This window comes from Mustelus asterias, chromosome 22 (genome assembly GCF_964213995.1).
Source record: "Mustelus asterias chromosome 22, sMusAst1.hap1.1, whole genome shotgun sequence".
In the NCBI taxonomy this organism is placed as follows: domain Eukaryota; kingdom Metazoa; phylum Chordata; class Chondrichthyes; order Carcharhiniformes; family Triakidae; genus Mustelus; species Mustelus asterias.
In genome coordinates this window covers 17,064,302-17,088,389 of record NC_135822.1, presented here as the reverse complement: position 1 = coordinate 17,088,389, position 24,088 = coordinate 17,064,302, and the positions used below count along the sequence as shown (strand labels likewise).

The window sequence follows — 24,088 nt, the reverse complement described above, 5'->3', positions numbered from 1 at the left end:
AAACTGGACATGTTTAACTAGTTTTACTCATGCAGTACAGGTCTCTAAGGCTTGAGGCTTGCCCAGTACCTCAAATTCTCTGGGCTTAGGTGAATGTGGTGTGCACCTATGGGATGCACCTACGTACTCCATATTAACTTAAAAAGACCATAACGTAATTGTTGTAGTAATTGAAAATAAATTTCATGAGGAATTCAGAAGGAACTTCTTTCTCCAGAGTGTGGTGAGCATGTGGAACTCGCTACCACAAGGAGTAGTTGAGGTGCATGGTGTGGATAGATTTGTGGGAGAGCTAATTAGGTACATGAGGGAAACAGGAACACAAGGTAACCCAGCAAGGGTTAAGTGAAGAGTGGGGGAGGGAGGACACTTGTGTGGAGCATAAATAATGGCATAGAGCAGGTGGGCCGAATGGCCTGTCTGTGTTGTTGGCTCAGTGGTAATGTTAAGGGTGCTCCTCTGAGGGTAAGACCTATCCTTAGAGCAGAGAGCTTCACCCAGGGTCCTTCGATGCTGACCTGGGGTTCCTGTAATGTGAAATTGCTGAGTTTTAATACATTTCACCGTGATAAGCAGGTAATTCACAAAAGAAAAGGTATTGGATGAGATACAACCTTCTAATGATGGTCCAGCTAGCTACCCATTGGGGTATTATCTTCTGGCCAAAGGTTGCAGAGCCCAGTGCTGGGCCTAGTTCTCTCAGAGCTAACTGGCTGGTCGCTCTGTAATGTAAGATGGCACCATGAATCATTTCAAAAATACATAACTTTCAAGTTGACAGTCCACTTCTGTGGTTTCCTCAGTGGTTTGATTCTGACCCCGTGTCTTTGTGTGTATCACACACCCAGCTTGCTAATAGGAAAATAATTTCAATTTACCAATCCCCCTTTCTGTAGTGAGGCAGGTTGGAGCAGGGCAAAGGTCGCTTAATGGAAGCCAAAGGCCTCTCAATTTTCACCGGCTGGCAGCTGTTACGTGCTCTCCTCACACTTGTTCTGTGCAGGGAGCAGACCAATGACATTTAGCTGAGGCCTAGTACCTTTGTGGCCTTCTGCTATCCCTACCAGATGAGAAATCAAGTCCCCGGAGCGATTTACCCCTCACCAGTCCTGAGTTAAAATCTCTCCCCTTTGCTTTTCACCCTTGAACAGAAGTGACAGCAGCCTGACTTCGGGCAAGTACATAGATCATAAATTCCGAATACTACTACAAACTGAACCATAAGAGAGATAGTCTCGACATGGGCTTAAGCTGGAACAGAAGCAAATTTAGCACCGATATCAGGGAGTTTTTCTTCACACGCGGATCTGTCCACACACGGAATTAATTCCCGGAGAGAAGGGTAGAGGCAAAAGCCTTGGAATTATTTACCGCTTTGGTTGCATGGTGTGGTATACGGGTGGCACATTAACGAGCTGTTAGAAGTAACTTGTTAACAAAGGCGTCAACCTGATGTTTAGACAACTGACAATACAGAAAGCCTCTGAACAATAAATCATCCGTGGGACACACATCTCGCATTTTCTGGGAACAGATATTTTGCTATGGCAACGTAGAAAGATTGGAAAATGAAAAGTTGCTTGTTACATGGAGACGTTCGGAGTTGCACATTTTAAACATCAGAAGCCCAAATAGGGCACACATCAGATATCTTCAGGCTGTTTTTTTTTTATCAATTATTTTTGAGTCAAAGAGCTGATACAAAGCAGCCATTCTAAAGTTTATCATTTCTTAGATTCTGAAACAAATTAAAAGACCTGGAGGAAAAGTTGTACCAGCTCAATATTTTAAGTAAAATATTTATAACATTCAAACGAGGGGATATTTTTCATCTTGTGGAGGTTCACAGCTAAGGGAGACGTTGTAATACATCTTTCACTTTATCATGTTCTCCCAGGACAGTCGTTGTTGGCTGTTTCATTTAGCTACAAATCTTTAAAGAAAGGATAACAGACTATTACACAGTGATGTTTGAGATTCATTTTGAGGAACATGCAGCTGATGCATTGTATTGATGACAGAGCGAAGGTGATCAGATATGTGTTAACCACACTCTGATGGTGATGGGCTTTATGTCAGTGCGTGTGAGGGTGGGGACATGTCTGGCAATGACTGTGTGAAGATGAGACGCTGTGTATTAATGAAAGGACGACGTTAAAGAGTGGCTTGGTGGCACAGTGGTTAGCTTTTCTGCCTCACAGCGCCAGGGACCCGGGTTCAATTCTGCCCTCGGGTGACTGTGTGGAGTTTGCATGTTCTCCCCGTGTCTGCGTGAGTTTCCTCCGGGTGCTCCTGTTTCCTCCCCACAGTCCAAAGATGTGCATGTTAGGTGGATTGGCCATGCTAAATTGCCCCTTAGTGTCAGGCGGACTAGTTAGGGTAAATGCATGAGGTTATGGGGATCGGGCCTGGATGGGATTGTGGTCGGTGCAGACTTGATGGGCTGAATGGCCTCCTTCTGCACTGTAGGGATTCTAAATTTTATGGAGTTTAGAAGAAAGAGGTGATCTCATTGAAGCGTAGAAGATTCTAAGAGGGCTGCTGGAAGACTGTTTGCCCTGCTGGAGAGTCAAGACCGAGGGGTAGAGTCTCAGGATGAGGGGGTCAGATATTTAGGACTGAGTTAAGGAAAAATCTTCAGTCCCAGGGTTGTGAATTTTGGAATTCTCTACTTCGGAAGGCTGTGGATGATATCGATATATTGTTGGACACTAAGAGAATCAAGGGATTTGGATAGTTGGAGAAGATCAGCTGTGATCTTACTGAATAGCAGAGCAGGCTCAAGTGGCTGTATGGTTTTACTTCTGTTCTCACGAGCTTCGGTTTCATCACTATGAGGTACATGGAGGAGAAATGGCGTGAATTTGGGATTTTAGGAGGGATAGGAAGTTCAAAGGAATAAAAGCTGTGGTACTTTCAATGGAAAGGCAAAGAAATGTCCTGATGCCTTTTGTGACAATGTTGAAATGTGCAGCTATATTTTAACAATGTAGTTATAAATAGACACAGAGAAACGCTAAGCCTGAAGGCCTGTGCATTTTATATTTCCTTGTGTTGGTGATCTGAGATTACATTTAAATTAATTTTAACATCTAAATTCCAATCATCCCTCACAGGCTCCATTACAAAACAGTCATTACTGCCCAACTCAACAGGGAAGGGCAGTCAGACTCCGTACTGCAGCAGGACGGTCGGATATGAGTTCTGTATTAGTTGTGGGATTTTTTGATGGTTGGAGAAAGTCTAGTTGCAACAAGGGAAGAAGTCCTGGGCTGATCGATGACACATATTGCTCCATTTGGCTTAATAACACCATGGCCCCCCCTCAGCCAGCCTCTTACAGATTTAAAAGTCAAGAGCTCTTCCACAATGTTCGCAATAAGTTGAACAATGTCAGTTTTTTTGTATATCCATTCATGGGACATAGCCATTGATGACTGGCCAGCATTTATTGTCCATCCCTAGTTGCCTTTGTAGGTCAGTTGGTTCAACCACATGACTCTGGAGTCACATATAGGCCAGACCAGGTAAGGACGGCAGATTTCCTTCCCCAAAGGACATTAGTGAACCAGATGGGTTTTTCCAACAATCAACAATGGTTTCATGGTCATCAGTAGATTCTTAATTCCAGATTTTAAAAAAAATTGAATTCAAATTCCACCATCTGCCATGGCGGGATTCGAACCCGGGTTCGAACCCCAGAACATTAGCTGAGTTTCTGGATTAATAATTTAGCGATTATACCACGAGGCCATCACCTCCCCTGATGGTGGTGAGCTGCCTTCTTGAAATGCTGCAGCCCACATACTGCGGGTTGACCCACAATGCCAATGAACCCACAAGGAATTCAGAAAATGCTAGCAATACTCAGCAGGTCAAGCAACATCTGTGGAGGGAGAGAGAAAAGCAAAGTTATCCGTGCCAGGGTGGCACAGTGGTTAGCACTGCTGCCTCACAGTTCCAGGGACCTGGGTTCGATTCCCGTTTTGGGTCACTGTCTGTGTGGAATTTGCATGTTCTCCCCATGTCCGTGTGGGTTTCCTCCGGGTGCTCCAGTTTCCTCCCACAGTCTAAAGATGTGTGGGTTTGGTGGATTGGCCACACTAAATTGCCCTTTAGTGTCCTGGGATGTGTAGGTTAGAGGAATTAGCGGGGTAAATGTGTGGGGTTGTGGAGATAGGGCCTGGGTGGGATTGTGGTCGGTGCAGACTCGATGGGCTGAATGGCCTCCTTCTGCACTGTAGGGATTCTATGATTTTCTGTGATTTTGTGACCTGTCATCAGAACTGAACAGAGTTAGAGATGTCACAGGTTTAAGTGAGTACAGAGGCAGTAAAAGGGGGAAGGTGAGGGAAGAGCAACAGGGACAGTCTGTGATCAGGTGGAAGAGGTGATTAAATGACTAATGGGATGTTGGTGTCAGGCAAAAGGGGGATGGGAATGGGATCAGTAAAGAACCAACAGATGATTCTGCCGGAGGTGTAAATGGGAACAGCTGAATTGCTACCAACAGTTGCTGCCTGAAAAACATGGAGACAGTGGTTATGATCTGAAATTGTTGAACTTGCCAGGAAGGCTGTAAAATGGCCAATCAAAAGATGAGATACTGTTCCTCAAACTTATGTTGAGCTTCAATAGACCAGTTCGGAGGAGGTGGAGAACTTAAATGACTGGCAATTGGAAACTCGGGTTCATGCTTGCAGACTGAAAGGGGGTATTCCACAAGAGATTGCCCAATCTGAGTTTGGTCTGAGCAAGGTAGAGGAGACCACATTTGAGTAGTGAATGCAGTACACTGAATTCAAAGATGTGCAATAAATCACTCTTTTACCCTGGGAGTTGTGTTTAAGTTCCAGGTCAGTGGGAATGAAGGAAGTAAAAGGACAAGTTTTGCATCTCCTGCACTGACATGGGAAGGTGCCGTGAAAAGAGAGAGAGGGGTGATGTTGGTCACTGAAGACTGGACCAGAAGGGATGGTAACGGAGGGAATGGTCATTTCAAGATTGCTGAAAATAAGATGTATTGGTGGTGGCATCCTGCTGGAGGCGGCTGCACTGGAGAAGGCCGATCCATTGAATATGGTGGCTGCTGAGATGGAAGGTGATGACAGGGAGAGCTGTGTTGTGGTTCTGGACGGGAAGGTGAGCGCAGAAGTGTGGGAATAGAATGAGCAAAACCGCCCCCCACATGCCTCATGCTTGTGTTACGTGTTAGAAAGTAAACCAGGGATTCCGTCATACTGATGCGTATCCAATGCACTTGTCCATGCTGTGTGAGATAGGGCCCGGGGTTTTACTGTGTTGTCTCCAAAGGTGAGTAGCTTGGGGAAACTCGCACTTAAAGCATGGCCACTTGTGCAAGACATTGGAATGCTGTCAATCCAAAGAAGCGGCTTCCCAGTGAGGGGAAGGATGAAAAGAAGGTTAAAGTGAAGTGGAAAAGAACACTTTTAATTTCTGATCCAGAGAAAGAATCGTAGAATCCCTATAGTGCAGAAAGAGGCCATTCGGCCCATCAAGTCTGCACTGACCACCCAGGGCCTATCCCTGTAACCCCATGCATTTACCCTAGCCAGTCCCCCTGACACTAAGGGGCAATTTAGCATTTCCAATCTACCTAACCTGCACATCTTTCGGATTGTGGGAAGAAACTGGAGCACCCAGAGGAAACCCACGCAGACACGGGGAGAACGTGCAGACTCTGCACAGACAGTGACCCAAGCCGGGAATCAAACCCCGGCCCCTGGCGCTGTGAGGCAGCCATGCTAACCACTGTGCCACCGTGCCGCCTGTGGCACATCAGCCACATAGTCTCCATGGCAGATTGGTGGGTAAGGACCATGGGGAGAAGTTGGGTGGGGTGGGGTGGGGGGGGCGGTAATGTGGAGTTGAGGGGATATTGTGAGGAGGTGAGACTGAGAGATACAGTGAGAAACTGTGTAGATGGGATTGAGGAATGTGGTGAGACGTTGGGTTGGATTATGCAGAAGGGGTGGGCAAGATGGGCCAAATGGCCTGCTCCATTTGCTGAACATGCTGCTCCTTTGTGTGAGATGTGTTTGGGAAGTAGCTTTGGTACAGAAAGGGTTACGATTGTACAAGCCTGTGAACCATAAGAGAGGAATTTCCATTCCATTTACCTGCAGACATGTGGGCTATTCTTGTCTCAAAGGTACCTTAAAGTCAAAGTGACGCAAATGCTCGTGCTGCCTGTGTTTCTGGATGACATGAAGCATATTTCATGCATATTAAAAGGTCAAAGCTGATTGATTTTAAAGTAAGGAGGTGAAGGGTCAAGGGTAAGGCAGGACCGACCTAAGAGTTGAGTGGTCCCACTGCACATTAACCTACCAAACACTTATCATTATTAAATCCTTCCGGTGAACCCTTTGTTTTTATGCCTCTGTTGAAATGCTTTAAATGAGAAACATAATTGACCTGCCAGCTGCTACCAGCTGCAGTAACTGCAGAGGCACATCTGTCCTTCAGCACAGCTGGAAGGGACCATCAGCTTGGGTTATCCACTCCTGATCACTGTCCCATTGTACCGGTAGTTGGCCGGGGACAGTGGCAGCCTCTGCACTCAAGCAACTTGGCAACGCACTGCCGTCCACACTCCTGTGTGAAGAATGTCCACTGAGGTGATGTGCCAGACGACTGACAGGCATTGTTCCCCTGCAAGAAAGTGAGAAAAATGCGCTCTGCTATTCCCAGGTTCACACGCTAGCTGCTGGATTCACTCGCAGTGGCAATGATGCAGTGAAAGAGCCTGGAGTGTGATTATTGACTGTGTTGTGAGCAGCTTATCCGAACAAAAACACAAAACACTGCAAACTTTGGGAATTTACAGCATGGGCGAAGAAAGCAGACACCCTCTGCACTCTCGCAAACTCATTGACAGCATCCAAGTGTTGACTTACCCTTTCTATACACAGATACGGACGTACCTGGTGTATGTTCACCTTTTCAGCTTTGATTTCCACCTTAAGGTTAATTTAATTGAGAATTCAAAATTCCAGAGCTCGATCAGTCCATTCGGCCCATCTGACCCATTGCGCCTAGAATCATGCACAATTATTCAATTATAGGCGTCCTTCTCACCCCACCCTACATTCCGCACCCTCTCCTTTCCTTCTCTATGTACGGTATGTTTTGTCTCTGCAGTGCGCAAGAAACAATAGTTTTCACTGTATCCCAATACATGTGGCAATAATAAATCAAATCAAAAATCAAACGTTAAGAAGAATTAATTTATTCCTCCAACCAGAGAGATTACTTTTAGCTCTGATTAAATTGTCCCTGAGATTACCTTGTGTGTGTGTGAGAAAGAATGAGCGTTTGCATAGCACCTTTCATGATCCAAAGATGCCCCAAGGTCTGCATGAGCAACCTCATGGAGCATGGTCACTGTTGTGATGTGGGGAATGCCGCAGACAATTCATACACAGCAAACAGTGTGATAAATAATCAGATCATCTCCTTTTTAATGATGTTGACTGCAGAATAAATATTAGTACATAACACCAATATAGTCAGTCATCCTTCAAAAGGGACACCAGTGAAAACAGAGAGACTAGATTGGCAAAGATATGCTGGCAATTATGTCCGAAGCTATAAAGGTTCACGGTTTGTTTTAATTGGAGAACAAGAAAAGGCTGAGAAGGGACATGATAAATGTCTTCAAAATGTTAGTTTCGGAAATCAAAAGATGGGCGAGTTATTTAACTGAGAGCGCAGAGACGGAGGGCAGAGTTAATCGGGCAGAGAATGAGGCTAGCAGGAATGCTCTCACCTTGCAACGTATGGGAGAATTACACCAGCCGTTCCCCCCCCCCCAGTTTCTCACCGAGGTTGGTTAGAAAATTTCCAGTAACTCTGGAGAGGTAGAAGGCGCGGTCTTACCAGCTCACCATAGCTGCCAAATGGCACAGTGAGCTGGGAAGATGGCGTGGGAGGCTAACAAACTTGGGCGCAAATCAGTTTGGTATCCTCCCAACCCGCCTGTTTACGTTAAACTGAGGTAAGTTAAAGCACTTATCTGCTCCCGCCCGCCACCTTCTGGCCTCATGGAATCTTCCCTCTCGACGGTGAGAATCACTTCTGCTCTGCAGTAAGTGGGAACCAGGCACCATGGCCACATCTGCGGGTGGTGGGGGGGGGCGGGGGGGGGGGGGGGAGGAGAGAGGAATCAGAGGCCATTAAAGCCCCCAGATGGACGGGGGCATGGCCGAGCAGTACTCATTGGACAGTGTTAGCCTGGCAGTGCCTACCTGGCACCCTGGCAGTGCTTGGTTGGGCACCATGTGTGCCACGAGCAGTGCCAGGAGGATGGGGCCTGCGTGGGGGTGGGCCTGAGTGAGGGTGGGGCTATGATGGGGGATAGGCACAGTGCTGGGGGGGGCGCTGATGCAGGGTGGAGCTCGGAAAGGGATGGCGTGTCAGACTTTTATGACACTTAAAATCTTTGGGGGAAGATTCCACCCAGAGTAAACAATTTTTCCAAAAGTGCTCCTGCTGTCGGTACAGCGGGAGATCGGAAGAAGCCCTGAGCGAAGCCTAGCTCCAGAACAACAAACTCCTTAAAAAGTAATGTGCCAATGAACTCTTTATATGAGAGTTGGACCAATACCAGGTTACTAACAGGAATGAAGGTTAAAGGACACTAGGAGGCGCACACAATCAGATTCTCCAGGGAACATTATCCCAGACCTGCTGTGACCATGGAAATGTCATCTGAAAAAGGCAGTGAGTCAGGAATGAATAATGTAGGTGGTGATGATGAGGCCTGTTTATATTTCCAAACTGTTTAAAGACACAGCTCACAAATATTCCTGGCACGTTTTGCAGTTGTGACCCGTTTCTGGTTGCAGTATTTTCCCTGGTGATCAGAGAGGGTGACTCGGGACCAATCAGTGGAACACAGCATAGGCAGGCTGTGAGGGCAGACTCAATCTCTTGGTTACTCATGGCCACAAAGAATGGCTGCCCACACCAGCACAGCTCTTTCTGCCCTCCTGCCATTGGTCCCTTCTTGCTACTCTTATGTGACTCTCTCTCTCTCTCTCTGCCTGTGTCTCTCTGTGTTTCTCTCTCACCCTCCCTCCCTCTCTTTTTCTGTCTCACTCTGTTTCTTTCGCTGCCTCTCCAACCCTCTCTGATGTCTCTAACTGTTTTTATCCATTTTTCACTCTTCCTGCTGCTCGCTCTCTCTCTCATTCTCTCTCTGTCTGCTCTCTCTTTCTTCGCTTTGCCGATTGTTTCATCTTTCCCTTTCCCTTTCGATTGTAGTGTCTCTGCCTCTCTTCCCCCTCTGTCTTACTCCTCTCTCTTTTCTTTCTCTGTTTCACTCTCACTGAGGGCCCAATTTTAACTCGCTCAAAAAACATTGGGCGGGATTTTCCAGTCTCGCTCGCCCGGAAACCGGAAAATCCCGCCCGAGGTCAGCGGACCTTTCCATAGTCCTCCCCTCGCCTGCTCCAATTCCCATGGCGGGCGGGATGGTACAATTCAGTTACACAGTGTTAAAATCAAGCCTTCTCTCTCTCTTTCTCTCAATTCCATTTTCTGTATGTCTCAATCTCTCCCTCTGTCGCACTCACAGCATTCACTCTTTTCACCTCTCTGTCTCACACATTCCCATTCTTAATTTCTGCCATTTTCTTTTATTTTGATTGTCTTACAACTAAAGTAATATTGATTGCGTTTCACTGTGTTGAGATAAAGTGTGTCCTGCCTTTACATTCTAACTGCAATAACTTCTAAAGATGTTTTTCCGAAGAAGAGGAGAAGGATTTATTTTTGAAATCAAATGTTGCACGCAGCACTACTGACACCGAGAATACCACCTATTGCTTCACCCCACAGTCGGAACATATGCAGCCAGTGTGAGTGCATTGAGTTTCTCACTGAAGGTAATAATAATAATCAGCATTAGCGAGCTGGAGAGTTATTGAGCCACAGTCAGTTCACCCTGTAACAAGCTGGGTTTCCATCCAGAATTGATGCAAACATTCACCTTGTGGGAGGCACACAACCAGCCATTTGATAGCTGAAAAACTAGATAGTGAAAGTTAGCAATTGCTGCAACTAAATGAAGTGCGTCAGTTTTAACATGCAATGATCCCCCCTCTCCCCCACCCACACTGCTTTTGCACTGGTTGGAAGATTGGTATGGTTCCTGCTCTGCCCAAGACCGCAAAGAACTACAAAAGGTCGTGGATGTAGCCCAATCCATCACGCAAACCAGTCTCCCATCCATTGACTCTGTCTATACTCCCCGCTGCCTCGGCAAAGCAGCCAGCATAATCAAGGACCCCACGCACTCCGGACATTCTCTCTTTCACCTCCTTCCTTCGGGAAAAAGATACAAATGTCTGAGGTCACGTACCGACTGACTCAAGAACAGCTTCTTCCCTGCTGCTGTCAGACTTTTGAATGGACTCACCTCGCATTAAGTTGATCTTTCTCTACACCCTAGCTATGACTCTAACACTACATTCTGCACTCTCTCGTTTCCTTCTTTATGAACAATATGCTTTGTCTGTATCGCGTGCAAGAAACAATACTTTTCACTGTGTGTTAATGTGACAATAATAAATCAAATCAAAAAGATTGTAGTTGATAATACAATCCCCCACCTGGTGAGCCCTTCATTTCAAAGGACGAAGACATCGCAGTAGACATGAAACACTGGCTGCCCGGTGGGTGGGTTCAACAATCAACAGAGACCACCAAGCTCTCATCCCTGTGACCAAATCACCAAGAAAACAAAATAGTTTCTTCTGAATTGCAGAAAAAAATGACACATTCATAAAAATCCATAATCTTACTCTGTTAATTCAATGGGTGAATGCGCTCTGTGAAATGTGGTTGACTCTCAACTGCCCACAGGCAACTAGGGATGGGCAATAAATGCTGACCAGCCAGCGATGCCCATGTCCCATGAATGAATGAAGAAAAATACTGAGTCACCCAAGGCAGAAAGATCCACAGTTCAGTCTCCGATTTTTGCTGAATTTTAGCTGACCTTGGGGGGTTATAGAAATACCATCAGTGCCCCTGAACCAGGGAGAGGGGGAGACAATCAGGCAGGGGTTCCAGGTCCTGAACTCTCTCTCATGATCCCTGCTCAAGAGCATCCAGGTAGCAACCAAAATCTAACTGAGGGGCCGAATGGCCTGAGGCGGTGAGCTGCCTCAGTCCATACATTTATGACAGAACGTGGAGAAGTGGGGACTTGATGCTCATGATGTTAGCCGGTCAACAACTAGAGCAAGCCATCCAACGCAGCAACTTTCAGAGATGTAATGATGCACTCTCACAGACTTCATTAGAAACACAAAAGGTATTTACCGGATTAATAAGACAAACTGTACAGAGGCAAGCAGCCACACGGCTATGGTAGGTTCCTACATGTCTTCTGCCTAAGAGAAGATTCCACCCTCTGAGTTGTTTACCCACTTTGTGTCCCAATTGGTTCCCACAAACCAGGTGACACTTACTCTGCTGTGTTGCCCTTAAAGGGACGTCACCACAGGAGAGCAGGCTGGCTGACTGAGTAATTTCTGAAATTACCATGGGGGAGCAGAGTGCAATCCTATCCACTACCCAGGGACACAAGGTCTTCATACTGGTCAATAATCTGATGCTATTTCCGTTTAAAATTGTGCGGTAACCCTATTATTTTTGACAACTTTAGGAACAGGACTAAGCCCAAGGGGGCGGCCTAGTTGGGCCTCAGGTGGGGCCAGGGGTTTTGGCTTGGGCCTCGGGGGGGGGGGGGAGGGGTCAGGCCTCAGGTGGGGGAGGTCCAGTTGGGCCTCAGCGGAGATAGTGGGTGTTGGGTCAGGTCTGGGGGGGGGGGGGTTGTTGGGTTGGGTCTATGAATGGGGGAAGGGGCAGGGGGGTAGTTGGTTGTGAAAGTCAGGAGTCGGGCCTTGTGGGTGTGGGGGGGGGTGCCATTTTGATGAGGGAGAATGAAGAGCTGGGATGGGTGGGGGAGTTCAGTGGGGATGGAATCCTTTGGGATGAGTCTCCGTGCGTAGGTGCAGGTGCGAAGAAGAGCCCCGTGGGGGGGGTGGGGGGGGGGGGGGTGGGCGGGCGGAGTCCCTTGGTGTGGGAGGAGTCCTGAGGGGTTTGATGTGGGTCTGTGCAATAGTTACCCATAAGTTAAAAGTGGCTTTAATCCTCCTAACCTTCTCTGGGTGATTATTATGTAACACGGTTGGAACCAGCCAAAGTTAGCGATTTTAAATCGCATTTTCGCATGGTTCCAAGTGCAGATGTTCGCACTTCCCAAGCAACTACCTTACAAACCTTACTTGGCAACTTTCTGGGGCTGAGGGAACCCCAGTGAATCTTTGGGGTACCCCCCTCCCCCAATTACACTGCCTTAGAGCTTGGAATTCATGACTCCGATTCTCTCTTCATCTATCGTATCAACTCTTTTTATCATCTTAAACACCTCAGTTAGATCACTCCTTATTCTTTTATCCTCAAGGAATTACAAACCTGATCTGTGTAACGTATCCTCTAATTGAAAGCTTTGGAAGACTGCGCTATGCATCCTCCACGGCTAACATATTCCTCCTGCACTTCGGTGATCTAATGTGATCTAACCAGAGATCCATACAACTTATGTTGGTTTCTGTCTGGCAAGGTTTCCGTCTGGAAAGGTTTCCAATTCTGTTTTCTCTGCTTCAGAATGCGAGAACGATTTGCTACTAAGGTGTAAATGAGGGAGATTTGTGGCACTGCGCTTTAGGTTCAGACTATCTAAATTATACAGCAAGGAGAGAATTGTTCAGTGAAATTGGTCCGTAGGGGCCTGTGACTGTACAAGTAACGCTGCTTAAAGTGCTATTCTGTACTTATGGAGTAAGGCCTGTGGAATAACAAGCTTTTGTAATCCACCTACTGCCTACGTGAAGGTTATAAAATATAGTTTATAAAGGCTGAACAAGAAGAGGAGATTGTTGGTGAACAAATTGGCTTCTCACTCTGGGAAGCTGTGATCTAAAAATGGATTTGTGGATGTGGATCTGTAGCATGAAACTGCCTATAATTCATTCCGATTGGCAGTCTCATTCAGAGTGGTTGCTGTGGGAAATGTCACACTGGAGCAGTGCAGGATGCTGTGCTAAGGCTGGGATTAAGCCATGTGGTTAAGGTAGGGAGGAAACAGTTTATGTGTATATATCACCCCTTTCACAATGTCCAAGTGCCTTATATCCACTGAGCTACATTTTAAACATAAGTTGTTGTAATGCACTGTAGCCGTCAAGACTAGGATCCGAGGGCACAGCCCCAGAGTAAAGGGACGACTCTTTAGAACCGAGATGAGGAGGAATTTCTTCAGCCAGAGGGTGGTGAATTTATGGAATTCATTGCCACAGAAACGCCGTGGAGGCCAGGTCATTGAGTGTATTTAAATAGAAATAGGTTCTTGGTTGGTAAGAGGATCAATGGTTATGGGGAAAAGATGGGAGAATGAGGCTGAGAAATTTTTCAGCCATGATTGAATGACAGAGCAGACTCGATGGGCTGAATGGCCTAATTTTGCTCCTACATCTTATGGAAATGTGGCAGCCAATTGATGCACAGTTGCAAGGCCCCACATACAGCAAGCTGATCGTCATTGGCTAATTGGTTTGAGTGATATTGGTTGCGGGATACATATTGGCCAGCGCATTGTGTGAAATCCATTCTCCTTCATAGCAGTGCTATGGAGTATTTTGCATCCACTTGAGTGGGTAAATGGGGCCTCAGCTGAATGTCTCATCCAATATATCACTCCTCTGGCAGTGAAGCACTCCCTCAGTATTGGCGCTGGGACGTGTCAGCTTAGATTATGTCCTCATATCTCTGGTGTGGGGCTTGAACACTCAATCTCCTAACTCAGAGGTGAAACTAGGTGAAGGACAATTGGAGCTCAGTCGGTGGGGCGATGGGAGGAGGTTGGATCACGCAAGCAATGTTTAATGGTGAGAGAGGCGCTCTGCTTCCACATCAAGCTGTAAAAATAAAGTTTTAAAGTTTTTAAAGTTTACTTATTAGTGTCACAAGTAGGCTTACATTAACGCTGCAATGAAGTTACTGTGAAAATCCCCTAGTCGCCACGCTACACCTGTTCGCGTACACTGAGGGAGAATTTAGCATGGCCAACGCATCTAACCAGCACGTCTTGGACTGTGGGAGGAAACCGGAGCACACGGAGGAAACCCACGCAGGCATGGGGAGAATGTGCAGACCTCCACACAGACACTGACCCAAGCCGGGAATCAAACCCGGGTCCCTGGCGCTGTGAGGCAGCAGTGCTAACCACTGTGCCACCATGCCGACCGAAATGAAAATGTACTTACTCGTTTGGTGGCAACTGCTTGCTAGGATCTTTGGCAGGAAGACTTGATGGAGCAAGTGCAGTGCCTCAGGTATCCTGACGCAGCCCCACAAAACCGGCATTTTTGTTGCTGTTTCCCGGCACGAGGAATATGTCCACCTCCATGTGCCTGAAGTGCGAAAGCACAGGCAACAGTGGAAAGCCCCCACCGCACCCCTACATTAAAATAAACAGCAACACCTTGCATAATAACAGATTATTTGCTCCAACTGGTGGATGCTATTGTGGAGTTTGGGGGCTGGAGGATAAGGGCGAGGGTGCAAGTGGGGATGTTGGGTGGGGGGAATGCAAAGGTATGTTGGTGCTGTCTTTCTGAGTTGCTGAGTCTGGGATAGTAGTACAGAGTTGCGGCACGGGACAGGGAGTCTGTGGATGGGCTGGGCTTGTACTCACTGGAATTTAGAAGAATGAGAGGGGATCTCATAGAAACATATAAAATCCTGATGGGGCTGGACAGGCCAGATGCGGGAAGAATGTTCCTGACGTTGGGGAACTAAGGGTCAAAGTCTAAGAATAAGGGGCAAGCCAGTCAGGACTGAGATGAGGAAGAACTTCTTCACTCAGTGAGTTGTGAACCTGTGGAATTCGCTACCACAGAAAGCTGTTGGGGTCAGTTCATTAGACATGTTCAAGAGGGAGCTTGTGGCTAAAGGGATCAAGAGTTATGGAGAGAAAGTGAGAGTGAGATACTGAAAGTGCATGATCAGCCATGATATTGAATGGTGGTACAGGCTTGAGGGGCCGAATGGCCTCCTCCTGCACCTATTTCCTATGTTTCTATAAGCACATACAATTGCCAATCTTTTAAATCGGGGAAAAGAAACAAATAGTGTTAGAAATTGTCCATGGTTTGGCCCTATTGCCAAGGAACCTCAATGGCAATTGCATACTGTTGCTTATATTGGATGCCAATGCAGTATCCGTTGTAGGGATCCAAAACAATTAGCATCCGTTGTAGGGATTAATTTGATTTAGGACTCCAGATTAGTGATGCTTTTCATTACAGTGGTTTGATGGAGGAAGCCAAGCTAATGGGAGCTGTATCATGATTTGCAGGGAGACTGAGGGCTCTGGTGGGAACCTGCCTTTCCTGAATGCTGATATAACTAACACCCGATGTGCAAGATTTAATGCAGGAATTTAAATTCAGTTGTGATCTTTATGCTGCATCACCGCCAATCATGGTTCTGTTTACGATGCACTATCTTGAAGGTTGAGGAGGCCAGTTCACTTGTTGGTCTAACAATTTACAAGGCTGTCGGGAAGGAGCAAAGGGACAAAACCAAGGAGGCAGCATACGCACGATGGGCTGAATGTCCTCCTCCTGTGCTGTATCATACTCTGCTATCATCAACGCTCTGATCAGTGGAATTATTAATGCTGTGGCTATTGGTGTGGGGGGAGGTGGAGGCAGGGTATGGGGGTGGGGGCAGCAGAGGTATAAAACCCCAGCCAAATTCTCAAAATTCAAAACAGTATCAGGGCCACTTTGAAGTCATGATTTACTTTTCCGTATCCTCCATGTCGAAATTCAATATACATCTCTAATTTATTTTAATGTTCTCTGTTATTTGTTCAACCAAGTCCTTGTGGAACTGTGATCCCAGGTTGGCCATTGTGGAACTTGCATTTTGGGGCATGCACCATGTGGCAAGAAACCCACCAACCTGTATTTCCTTTAGTTTTAAAAGGGGACTTGAATGAATAATCACTATTCTTTCATCGGTACTTGATAGAAATCATAGAAACCTTACAGTGCAGATGGAGGCCATTCGGCCCATCGAGTCTGCACCAAGACAATCCCACCCAGGCCCTATCCCCGCAACCCCACATATTTGCCCCGCTAATCCCTCTAACCACAATCCATTGTGAAATCCTAGGAGAACGTGCAAACTCCACACAGACAGTGACCCAAACCGAGAACCGAACCCGGGTCTCTAGAGCTGTGAGGCAGCAGTGCTAACCACTGTGCCACCGTGCCGCCCCGTGACCTTTGAGATGGATCCTGTCAGAGAGAGAGCTTGTGGGTAAAACCAGTTCGTGCTGCGTGAATTCTACTTTGCATCTAAAGTGGTCTTTTCCCTTCTGCTTGTGTTTTTCAGGAAATTGCAGCTTATTTAATAACATTCGAGAAACATGAAGAATGGTTAACAACATCCCCTAAAACCAGGTAAGTGTGAACGGCAGTTTCTCCCTCTTTATCTGCCCAGTGATATCGATTAATATACTGAAAGGCTTGTAAATTCATTGCTTAATTGAGAATGTGGTGATTCCTCATTTCAAGGTTCGCACACCTCAGTGGTCTGACCACAGCCCAGTGTATTAATGGGATCAAATATTTATTGAACAATGCAGTTGTGGTTCTGCACCAGAATCCACATGGCAGGTGAACTGCAGGTTGGCTGCTGCAGCTCCAGAGGAAGTCAAACAGCTTGTGTTATTGCCTGTGCAGGAATATTCACTCCCGCTCACGCCAATGACTTTGGGTGTGTTCTTTTTTAACCAAATTGTGGTCGCGGTTGGAAGCTGAGTCACAGCTCGAGTCAGGGTCTGATTATTTTACAGTGAGGTGGCAATTTCTTTTCTCACCTTTCCTTAACATGCTGGGTGTTTACTATTGAATCTTTGGATGACTCACCGTGTGTTGGTCCAGATGCTGGGAGGCTATTTGACCGCATCACATCCAAAACCCATCCGAACGTAGAATCCCTACAGTGCACATGGCGGCCATTCGGCCCATCGAGCCTGCACTGACAACAATCCCACCCTAATCCCCATAACCCCACCTATTTACCCTGCAAGTCCCCCTGACACTCATGGGCAATTTATCACGGCCAATTAACCTAACCTGCACATCTTTGGACAATGGGAGGAAACCGGAGCACCCGGAGGAAACCCATGCAGGCACGGGGAGAATGTGCAAATTCCACTCAGTCACCCGAGGCCGGAATTGAACCTGGGTCCCTGGTGCCGTGAGGCAGCAGTGCTAACTGCTGTGCCACCGTGCCACCCTTGTCATGAAGCAATGCCCAGACACTCCAGCTGGATTCACTACAATCAGAAGCAGGAATCTCGGCCAAATATTTTCTTTCTCATTGTCCATTTCCCAGTGCTCGGACCTGCTGAAGCCACTTGTGAGATTCTAACTATTGTTTCACAACGATTCACCGTATTCTCTGAATATTTATTTTAATCATGCTAAGTGGTTTTGATCTCTGTAAAGCCCAGGGTATGTTTGTTTTCGAACGTTGTACGACAGGTGAGGAGTGTGTGCTGTGATTCCCGAGAGCGTTTTTCACCAGTTGAAACAGCAATGACTAAGCTGCTTGGCTGAAAAAGGTAACTCCTCGTTTTCTGTACATTGACTCCCCAGGAACAATGTGCCAGAAGATTCATTGTGAAATCCTAGGACGCAATGCATTCCCCCCACAACCCCCGCCACCCAGCTCCAACAGATCACTAACATAAACCAGTAGTCCACAGTGTGCGCAGACACTGCCAGTGCTGTGCTGTATTTCACCCTCCGAGAGCCTTGCGTCTCTTCCTGCTTTCAGATTGATGATCAGAGCGTGTTTCAAATGATGTAAATCAGTTGACTGAATGTGGACAGCTCTGAGTTTGACCTTGGGTGACCCTACAATACGGTGTCAAATCTGAGTCATTGTGGGATTATCCTCAGATGATAGGTTGACTGTTACAAAATTATAAAATTCAATGTATGTGCTTCTTGCCTCCTTTGATTTCTTCATGTTGTGCAGCATTTTCTGGTCTGGAGTGTTTGCACTGACCATCTCTTCCCTGTTGCCAATATAAATCCTCAATGCAGCCACTGAGATGAACGTATGGTATACCCTCCGGTGGCGACCCTCCTGTTTCTTACCTTTCCATTGGCTCTCTCCAGTCTGTGACTGGGAACTTACTGTTCTGGGGCTCGAGCCATGTTCTGTCATATTGCTGGGCAAGGCGCAAGATAAGGCTTGCTGTCTGATAAACCGTCCTGCCCTCACCTCTTGCAACCGACCTCTGTCTCTGGATCGTAACAACAACAGCAACTTACATGAACATTTAATGCAATGAAATTTACCAAGGCATTTCACAGCAATGTTAGAAAATGGGATTTGACACTGAGCGACATACGGTGGTGTTGGGTGTGGTGGCCAAAAGCTAGGTAAAAGAGGTAGATTTCAAGGAACCTCTTAAAGGAAGAAAAAGAGGTAGCGAGGTTTAAGGAAAGAATTCTGAAGCTTGGGGCTTAGATAGCTGAACCCACATCTTCCAATGATGGCATATCCAAAGTCAGGGATTCCCAAGTGGTTAGAATTAAATGAGGGCATTTATCTCAGAGATTTTTGGGTCAGGAGGAAATTACAGAGGTAAGGAGGGGTGAAGACATGCAGAGATTCGAAAAGAAGGATTTTCAAATTGAAGCTTGACTGGAAGCCAGTGTAGGCCAGTGAGCAAAGGAGTGCCAGCTAAACGGGACATGGTGCAAGTAAGAACACAGCAGCAGAGATTTGGATAAGCTGAAGTATATCGGGGCTGAATATGGGATCTTTCTCTCTCCTCGGTCTCTCATTCTTGCTCGCTCTTTTTCTCTCTCCTTAGCACTCTATTCTATCAAAATTAAAATGGCCATTACGCCTTAATCCCAAAACTAACTGCCCAGGAGTAATTGGTGGAGCAGTGCAAAGATAATTTTACTCTGTATCCACAACGCAGTACCTATCCTGGGGGTGTTTGATGGGACAGTGTAGAGGGAGCTTTACTCTGTATCTAACCCCGTGCTGTACCTGTCCTGGGAATGTTTGATGGGGACAGTGTAGAGGGAGCTTTACTCTGTATCTAACCCTGTGCTATACCCGTTCTGGGAGTGTTTGATGGGGACAGTGTAGAGGGAACTTTACTCTGTATCTAACCCATCATGTTTAATGGGGACAGTGTAGAGGGAGCTTTACTCTGCATCAAACCCCGTGCTGTACCTGCTCTGGGAGTGTTTGATGGGGACAGTGTAGAGGGAGCTTTACTCTGTATCTAACCCCGTGCTGTACCTGTCCTGGGAGTGTTTGATGGGGACAGTGTAGAGGGAGCTTTACTCTGTATCTAACCCTGTGCTATACCCGTTCTGGGAGTGTTTGATGGGGACAGTGTAGAGGGAGCTTTACTCTGTATCTAACCCCGTGCTGTACCCGTTCTGGGAGTGTTTGATAGGGACAGTGTCGAGGGTGTCTTACCCTGTATCTAACCCCGTGCTGTACCTGTGCTGGGAGTGTTTGATGGGAACAGTGTAGAGGGAGCTTTACTCTGTATCTAACCCTGTTCTATACCCGTTCTGGGAGTGTTTGATGGGGACAGTGTAGAGGGAACTTTACTCTGTATCTAACCCATGCTGTTGCTGCCCTGGGAGTGTTTGATGCTGATATTGGTGTCAAAAGTGAAAACCTCTATCCTCATTTCAATGAGTACAATGTTCAGTCAAAAGCCAAAATGGCCACTGTTTGAAAAGGGTGCAGAGAGAAGAGGGATTTGTGAAAGTGAAAAACGTTGTTCTTCCTCCTCCGAAACCTGAATAGGATTTCTTTGGAAAGTCACTTGAATCCTTCAAATCTCAGGGGCAATGTCATAAGCAGCAGAATTGAGGTACAGCGACATGTCAGTGTCAGTGCTTCAGACAGACTGACTGGGATAAAAAGGCTATTTCCATTTTCAACTGAGAAAGAGTCTGCCGATGATTGTTAACTGGATTCACTAAATGAATGTGCCCTTGACCTTCTCCTGAGAGACAGGTTGGGTCTTGCACATGTGTACGTTATTGCCCAGCGCCACACAGTCCTTAATAAATACCTGGAGATTTAATAATAGAGATAGGCTTATTCTGAATGAGCTGACCTTAGCCCAGGGTAACAACAACTGTCCTTGATGATCAAATTAACCAAGCTTCCCACTCCTGCCTGATGGGTACATAGAATCCTACAGTGCAGAAGGAGGCCATTTGGCCCATCGAGTCTGCACTGACCACAATCCCACCCAGGCCCTATCCCCATAACCCCATGCATTTATCCTAGCTAGTCCCCCTGACACTAAGGGACAATTTAACATGGCCAATCCGCCTAACCCGCACATCTTTGGAGGGTTGGAGGAAACCGGAGCACCCGGAGGAAACCCATGCAGACACGGGGAGAACGTGCAAACTCCACACAGATGTTTGACTCAAGCCGGGAATTGAACCCGGGTCCTTGGTGCTGTGAGGCAGCAGTGCTAACCACTGTGCCACCGTGCTGCCCCTACGGTGGGTGTTCATGGCCAACAACTGTCGGCGCACACAATTTCCCCAGAGGCAGCAGCAACTTAAGAATGCACCAATGTCAGGGGCAGTGGAGGTGGGTGGGTGTGTTTGGGGTGGGGGGGATATATTTTAAGATTAAGTTCTTAATCCTCCTCCTCCTCACTTCACAATATTTTATTACTGAACTCATGGCGTGAAGAGGTGCACAAATGAAATCATTAACAACTATAATTTGCTAACACTCACATTGCCTTACTGAGATTTAGTGGGAGATGTGAACATAAATGTCAAGCTTTCAACAACTTATTCACACATTGAAGCAGAGGTTGCAGCAGTGCAAACTGAGTGCTTTCCATGTTTTTCGTTTCATTATCTGTGTTTGGCTACATAACAACAATCCCCACACTCTCCCCATACTCTCAATACAAAGTCATTTGTTATGTCAAGGTGTTTGAGACTTCAGGGTGGAAAAGAAGGAAATCAATGAAATTATATCTTCCTTTATCTCCTCGGTCCAGCAAATTCTGGGCAAGCCTGCAATGATTCAATCATAATGCATTTATACTCGTATTTTATTTCCCAATATTTCTCTCCTCTCCCTCCTCCCATCTTATCCTGACTCTTGAAGGGTAGACTTGCTCGGGCAGTCCTTGGTTACCTTGCCTTTGCTGGCCTGTCTTTTCAGATCATAGCATCAAGAATGATACAGCACAGGAGGCCACTCTGCCCATCGTGCTTGTGCCATTTAAAAGAACTATCCACTTAATCCCGCTCCCTTGCTTTTTCTCTACAGCTCTGTTTTTTTCTCTTCAACCAATTGTGCTTTGAACATTATTATCAAATCTTCTGTCACCCTGTCATGCAGCTCATTCCAGATTAGAATGAGTCGCTGTGTAAAATAATTCTCTGCCCCCTCAACCTCTGGTTCATAGAATTGTAGAATCATACAGTGCAGAAGAGGCCCTTCGACCCATCGAGTCTGCAGCGACACGTGAGAAACACCTGACCTTCCACCTAACCCCACTTACCAGCACTTGGCCCATAGCCCTGAATGTTATGACATGACAAGTGCGCATCCAGGTACTTTTAAAGGATGTGAGGCAACCCGCCTCTACAACCCTCCCAGGCAGCGCATTCCAGACTCTTACCACCCTCTGGGTAAAAAAGTTTTTCCTTACCCCCCCTCCCACAAAACCTCCCGCCCCTTGAAGTCATGTCCCCTCGTGACTGGCCCTTCAACAAAGGGAACCAGCTGCTCCTTATCCACTCTGCCCATGCCTCTCATAATCTTGTACACCTCGATCAGGTCACCTCTCAATCTTCTCTGCTCCAACGAAAACAACTCGAGCCTATCCCACCTCTCTTCAGAACTAAAATGTTCCATCCCAGGCTGCATCCTGGTGAATCTCCTCGGCACCCTCTCCAGTGCAATCACATCCTTCCTATAATGTGGCGACCAGAACTGCACACAGTACTCCAGCTGTGGCCTCACCAAAGTTCTATAAAACTCCAGCGTGACATCCCTGCTTTTGTAATCTATGCCTCAATTAATAAAGGCAACCCGAACAAGTGCCAGAGTGTGGCAACTAGACAATTTTCACAGGAACTTAATTGCAGTGTTAATGTAAACCTACTTGTGACACTGATAAATAAACTTAAAATAACCTTCCAACCCTGTTTAGTCGTAGCCACATAGCTCCGAGGACACTCAGAAATCAGGGAAGAGAAGAAACTGTTCACGGTTTTAACTAAGTAACCAAGTTTTCTCCTTCAGGTGTTGAAAGACCCGCTGTGTATTTCTGCTCTAATCTATAGGTCAACGTCTCACTTGATAAAATGCTATTTCAAGGTGGATGTAGTTTCAGTTCCATGTTTATGTGATTGTGTACGTCGCACGAGTTTGAAGAAAGACTGCGTCCCTTGAGCTGTTTGGGTCAGCACTGATCTCTGGTTCGCTTTCTCCACCTTGCTTCTCATTGCGTTTCAACTGCCCTTGCACAGATTTTCCAAGCCACCTCTAACAACTCTCAGATATATTTTTAAGCTGAATGTTGGCAAGTTGCTGCATGTTTAAAATCTGAAGCAGGGACATGGCACTCTACAAGTGATTCTGTCTTTCTTCTGTTCTGTAAGTGATATGTTTGGTACTTTTTGAGAAATGTATCCAAACAGCAATGGGGGGGGGTGGTTTCCCCCATATTTCTCTCCTTTCTTTGTAGTTCAGTAACTGTATAAAGCGCCCTCGACACTGTCCCATCAAACACTCGTAGGACAGGTACAGCACGGGGTTAGATACAGAGTCAAGCTTCCTCTACACTGAGCCCATCAAACACTCGTAGGACAGGTACAGCACGGGGTTAGATACAGAGTAAAGCTTCCTCTACACTGAGCCCATCAAACACTCGTAGGACAGGTACAGCACGGGGTTAGATACAGAGTAAAGCTCCCTCTACACTGCCCCATCAAACACTCCCAGGACAGGTACAGCACGGGGTTAGATACAGAGTAAAGCTCCCTCTACACTGTCCCCATCAAACACTCCCAGGACAGGTACAGCACAGGGCTGATATAGGGTAAAGCTCCCTCTTACAGTGCCATTAATCTTCAACCAATCTGAGGCCCGTTTGAGTGAAGTTACAAGCTGCTCGCCAATGAGTGGTGGTTTCTGCTGAGACCGTGGCCACTTGCCCGCACTCATTTTACATCGAACTTTGCAATCAGCAAGGAGGAGGCTTCCATCCCAGCTTGAATTTCATTGGGTGATTTTGATACGACATAACAGGAGGCCATTGCAACCATTGAGCCTGTGAAAGAGCTATGTGGACACAGTGAAAATATACATTTAAAAAATAGTATGCATGGCTTGAAAAGAGGGAGTGAATTGCATCTGTATGTCCCGGCCTAATTAGTGGCGACCTGTAACTGTGTTTCACTCGAGAGCCACAATCTTCTGAGCAATACCAAAGGAGATCATCTGGGCAGCACTGATTCTTCGTGTGTGCACTGCAGAAGTGAGGTGAGCATTCCAAAACGTTTATTGAAATAGTTGGCCTGTCATCTAAAACACCCTGGCCCAGAGTGGAGAAAGGCCTGTAATACATCGTGTCAAAAGGCGAGCTGTAGAATCACCTGAGATGATTAAAAGGCTCTTGAATTTGTCATTCCGTTTCCACACTGTTGACTGTTCCCAGCCTTTGAGCATTTTCAGGTACTGCAAATTTGATTTGTAACGAAGAAAAGGGGAATCATTGTCAAGGTTGAGTTGCCAGAGAGTCGGCCTGTCACAAGATTTAAGATTACACAGCACCATAATAATGGCATAATTAAGTTGCTGCTTAGACAGAGCTGGCTGTAGGAACCAGCGGATTCAGATTGAGAATGTTACCAGCGAAGGAGAGTCTGTGGAG

At 46.6% G+C, this 24,088-nt stretch overlaps 1 protein-coding gene across 1 annotated transcript in view; it reads left to right on the top strand.

Annotated features, from left to right (window-relative positions):
- The window catches only part of LOC144509869 (calmodulin-binding transcription activator 1-like), a 1,175,789-nt gene that overhangs the window by 408,461 nt on the left and 743,240 nt on the right, over window positions 1-24,088 (top strand). Inside the window, exon 3 of the mRNA XM_078238794.1 lies at window positions 16,501-16,568. Coding sequence (XP_078094920.1) covers window positions 16,501-16,568 — 68 coding nt within the window. The remainder of the gene's footprint in view (window positions 1-16,500; window positions 16,569-24,088) is intronic.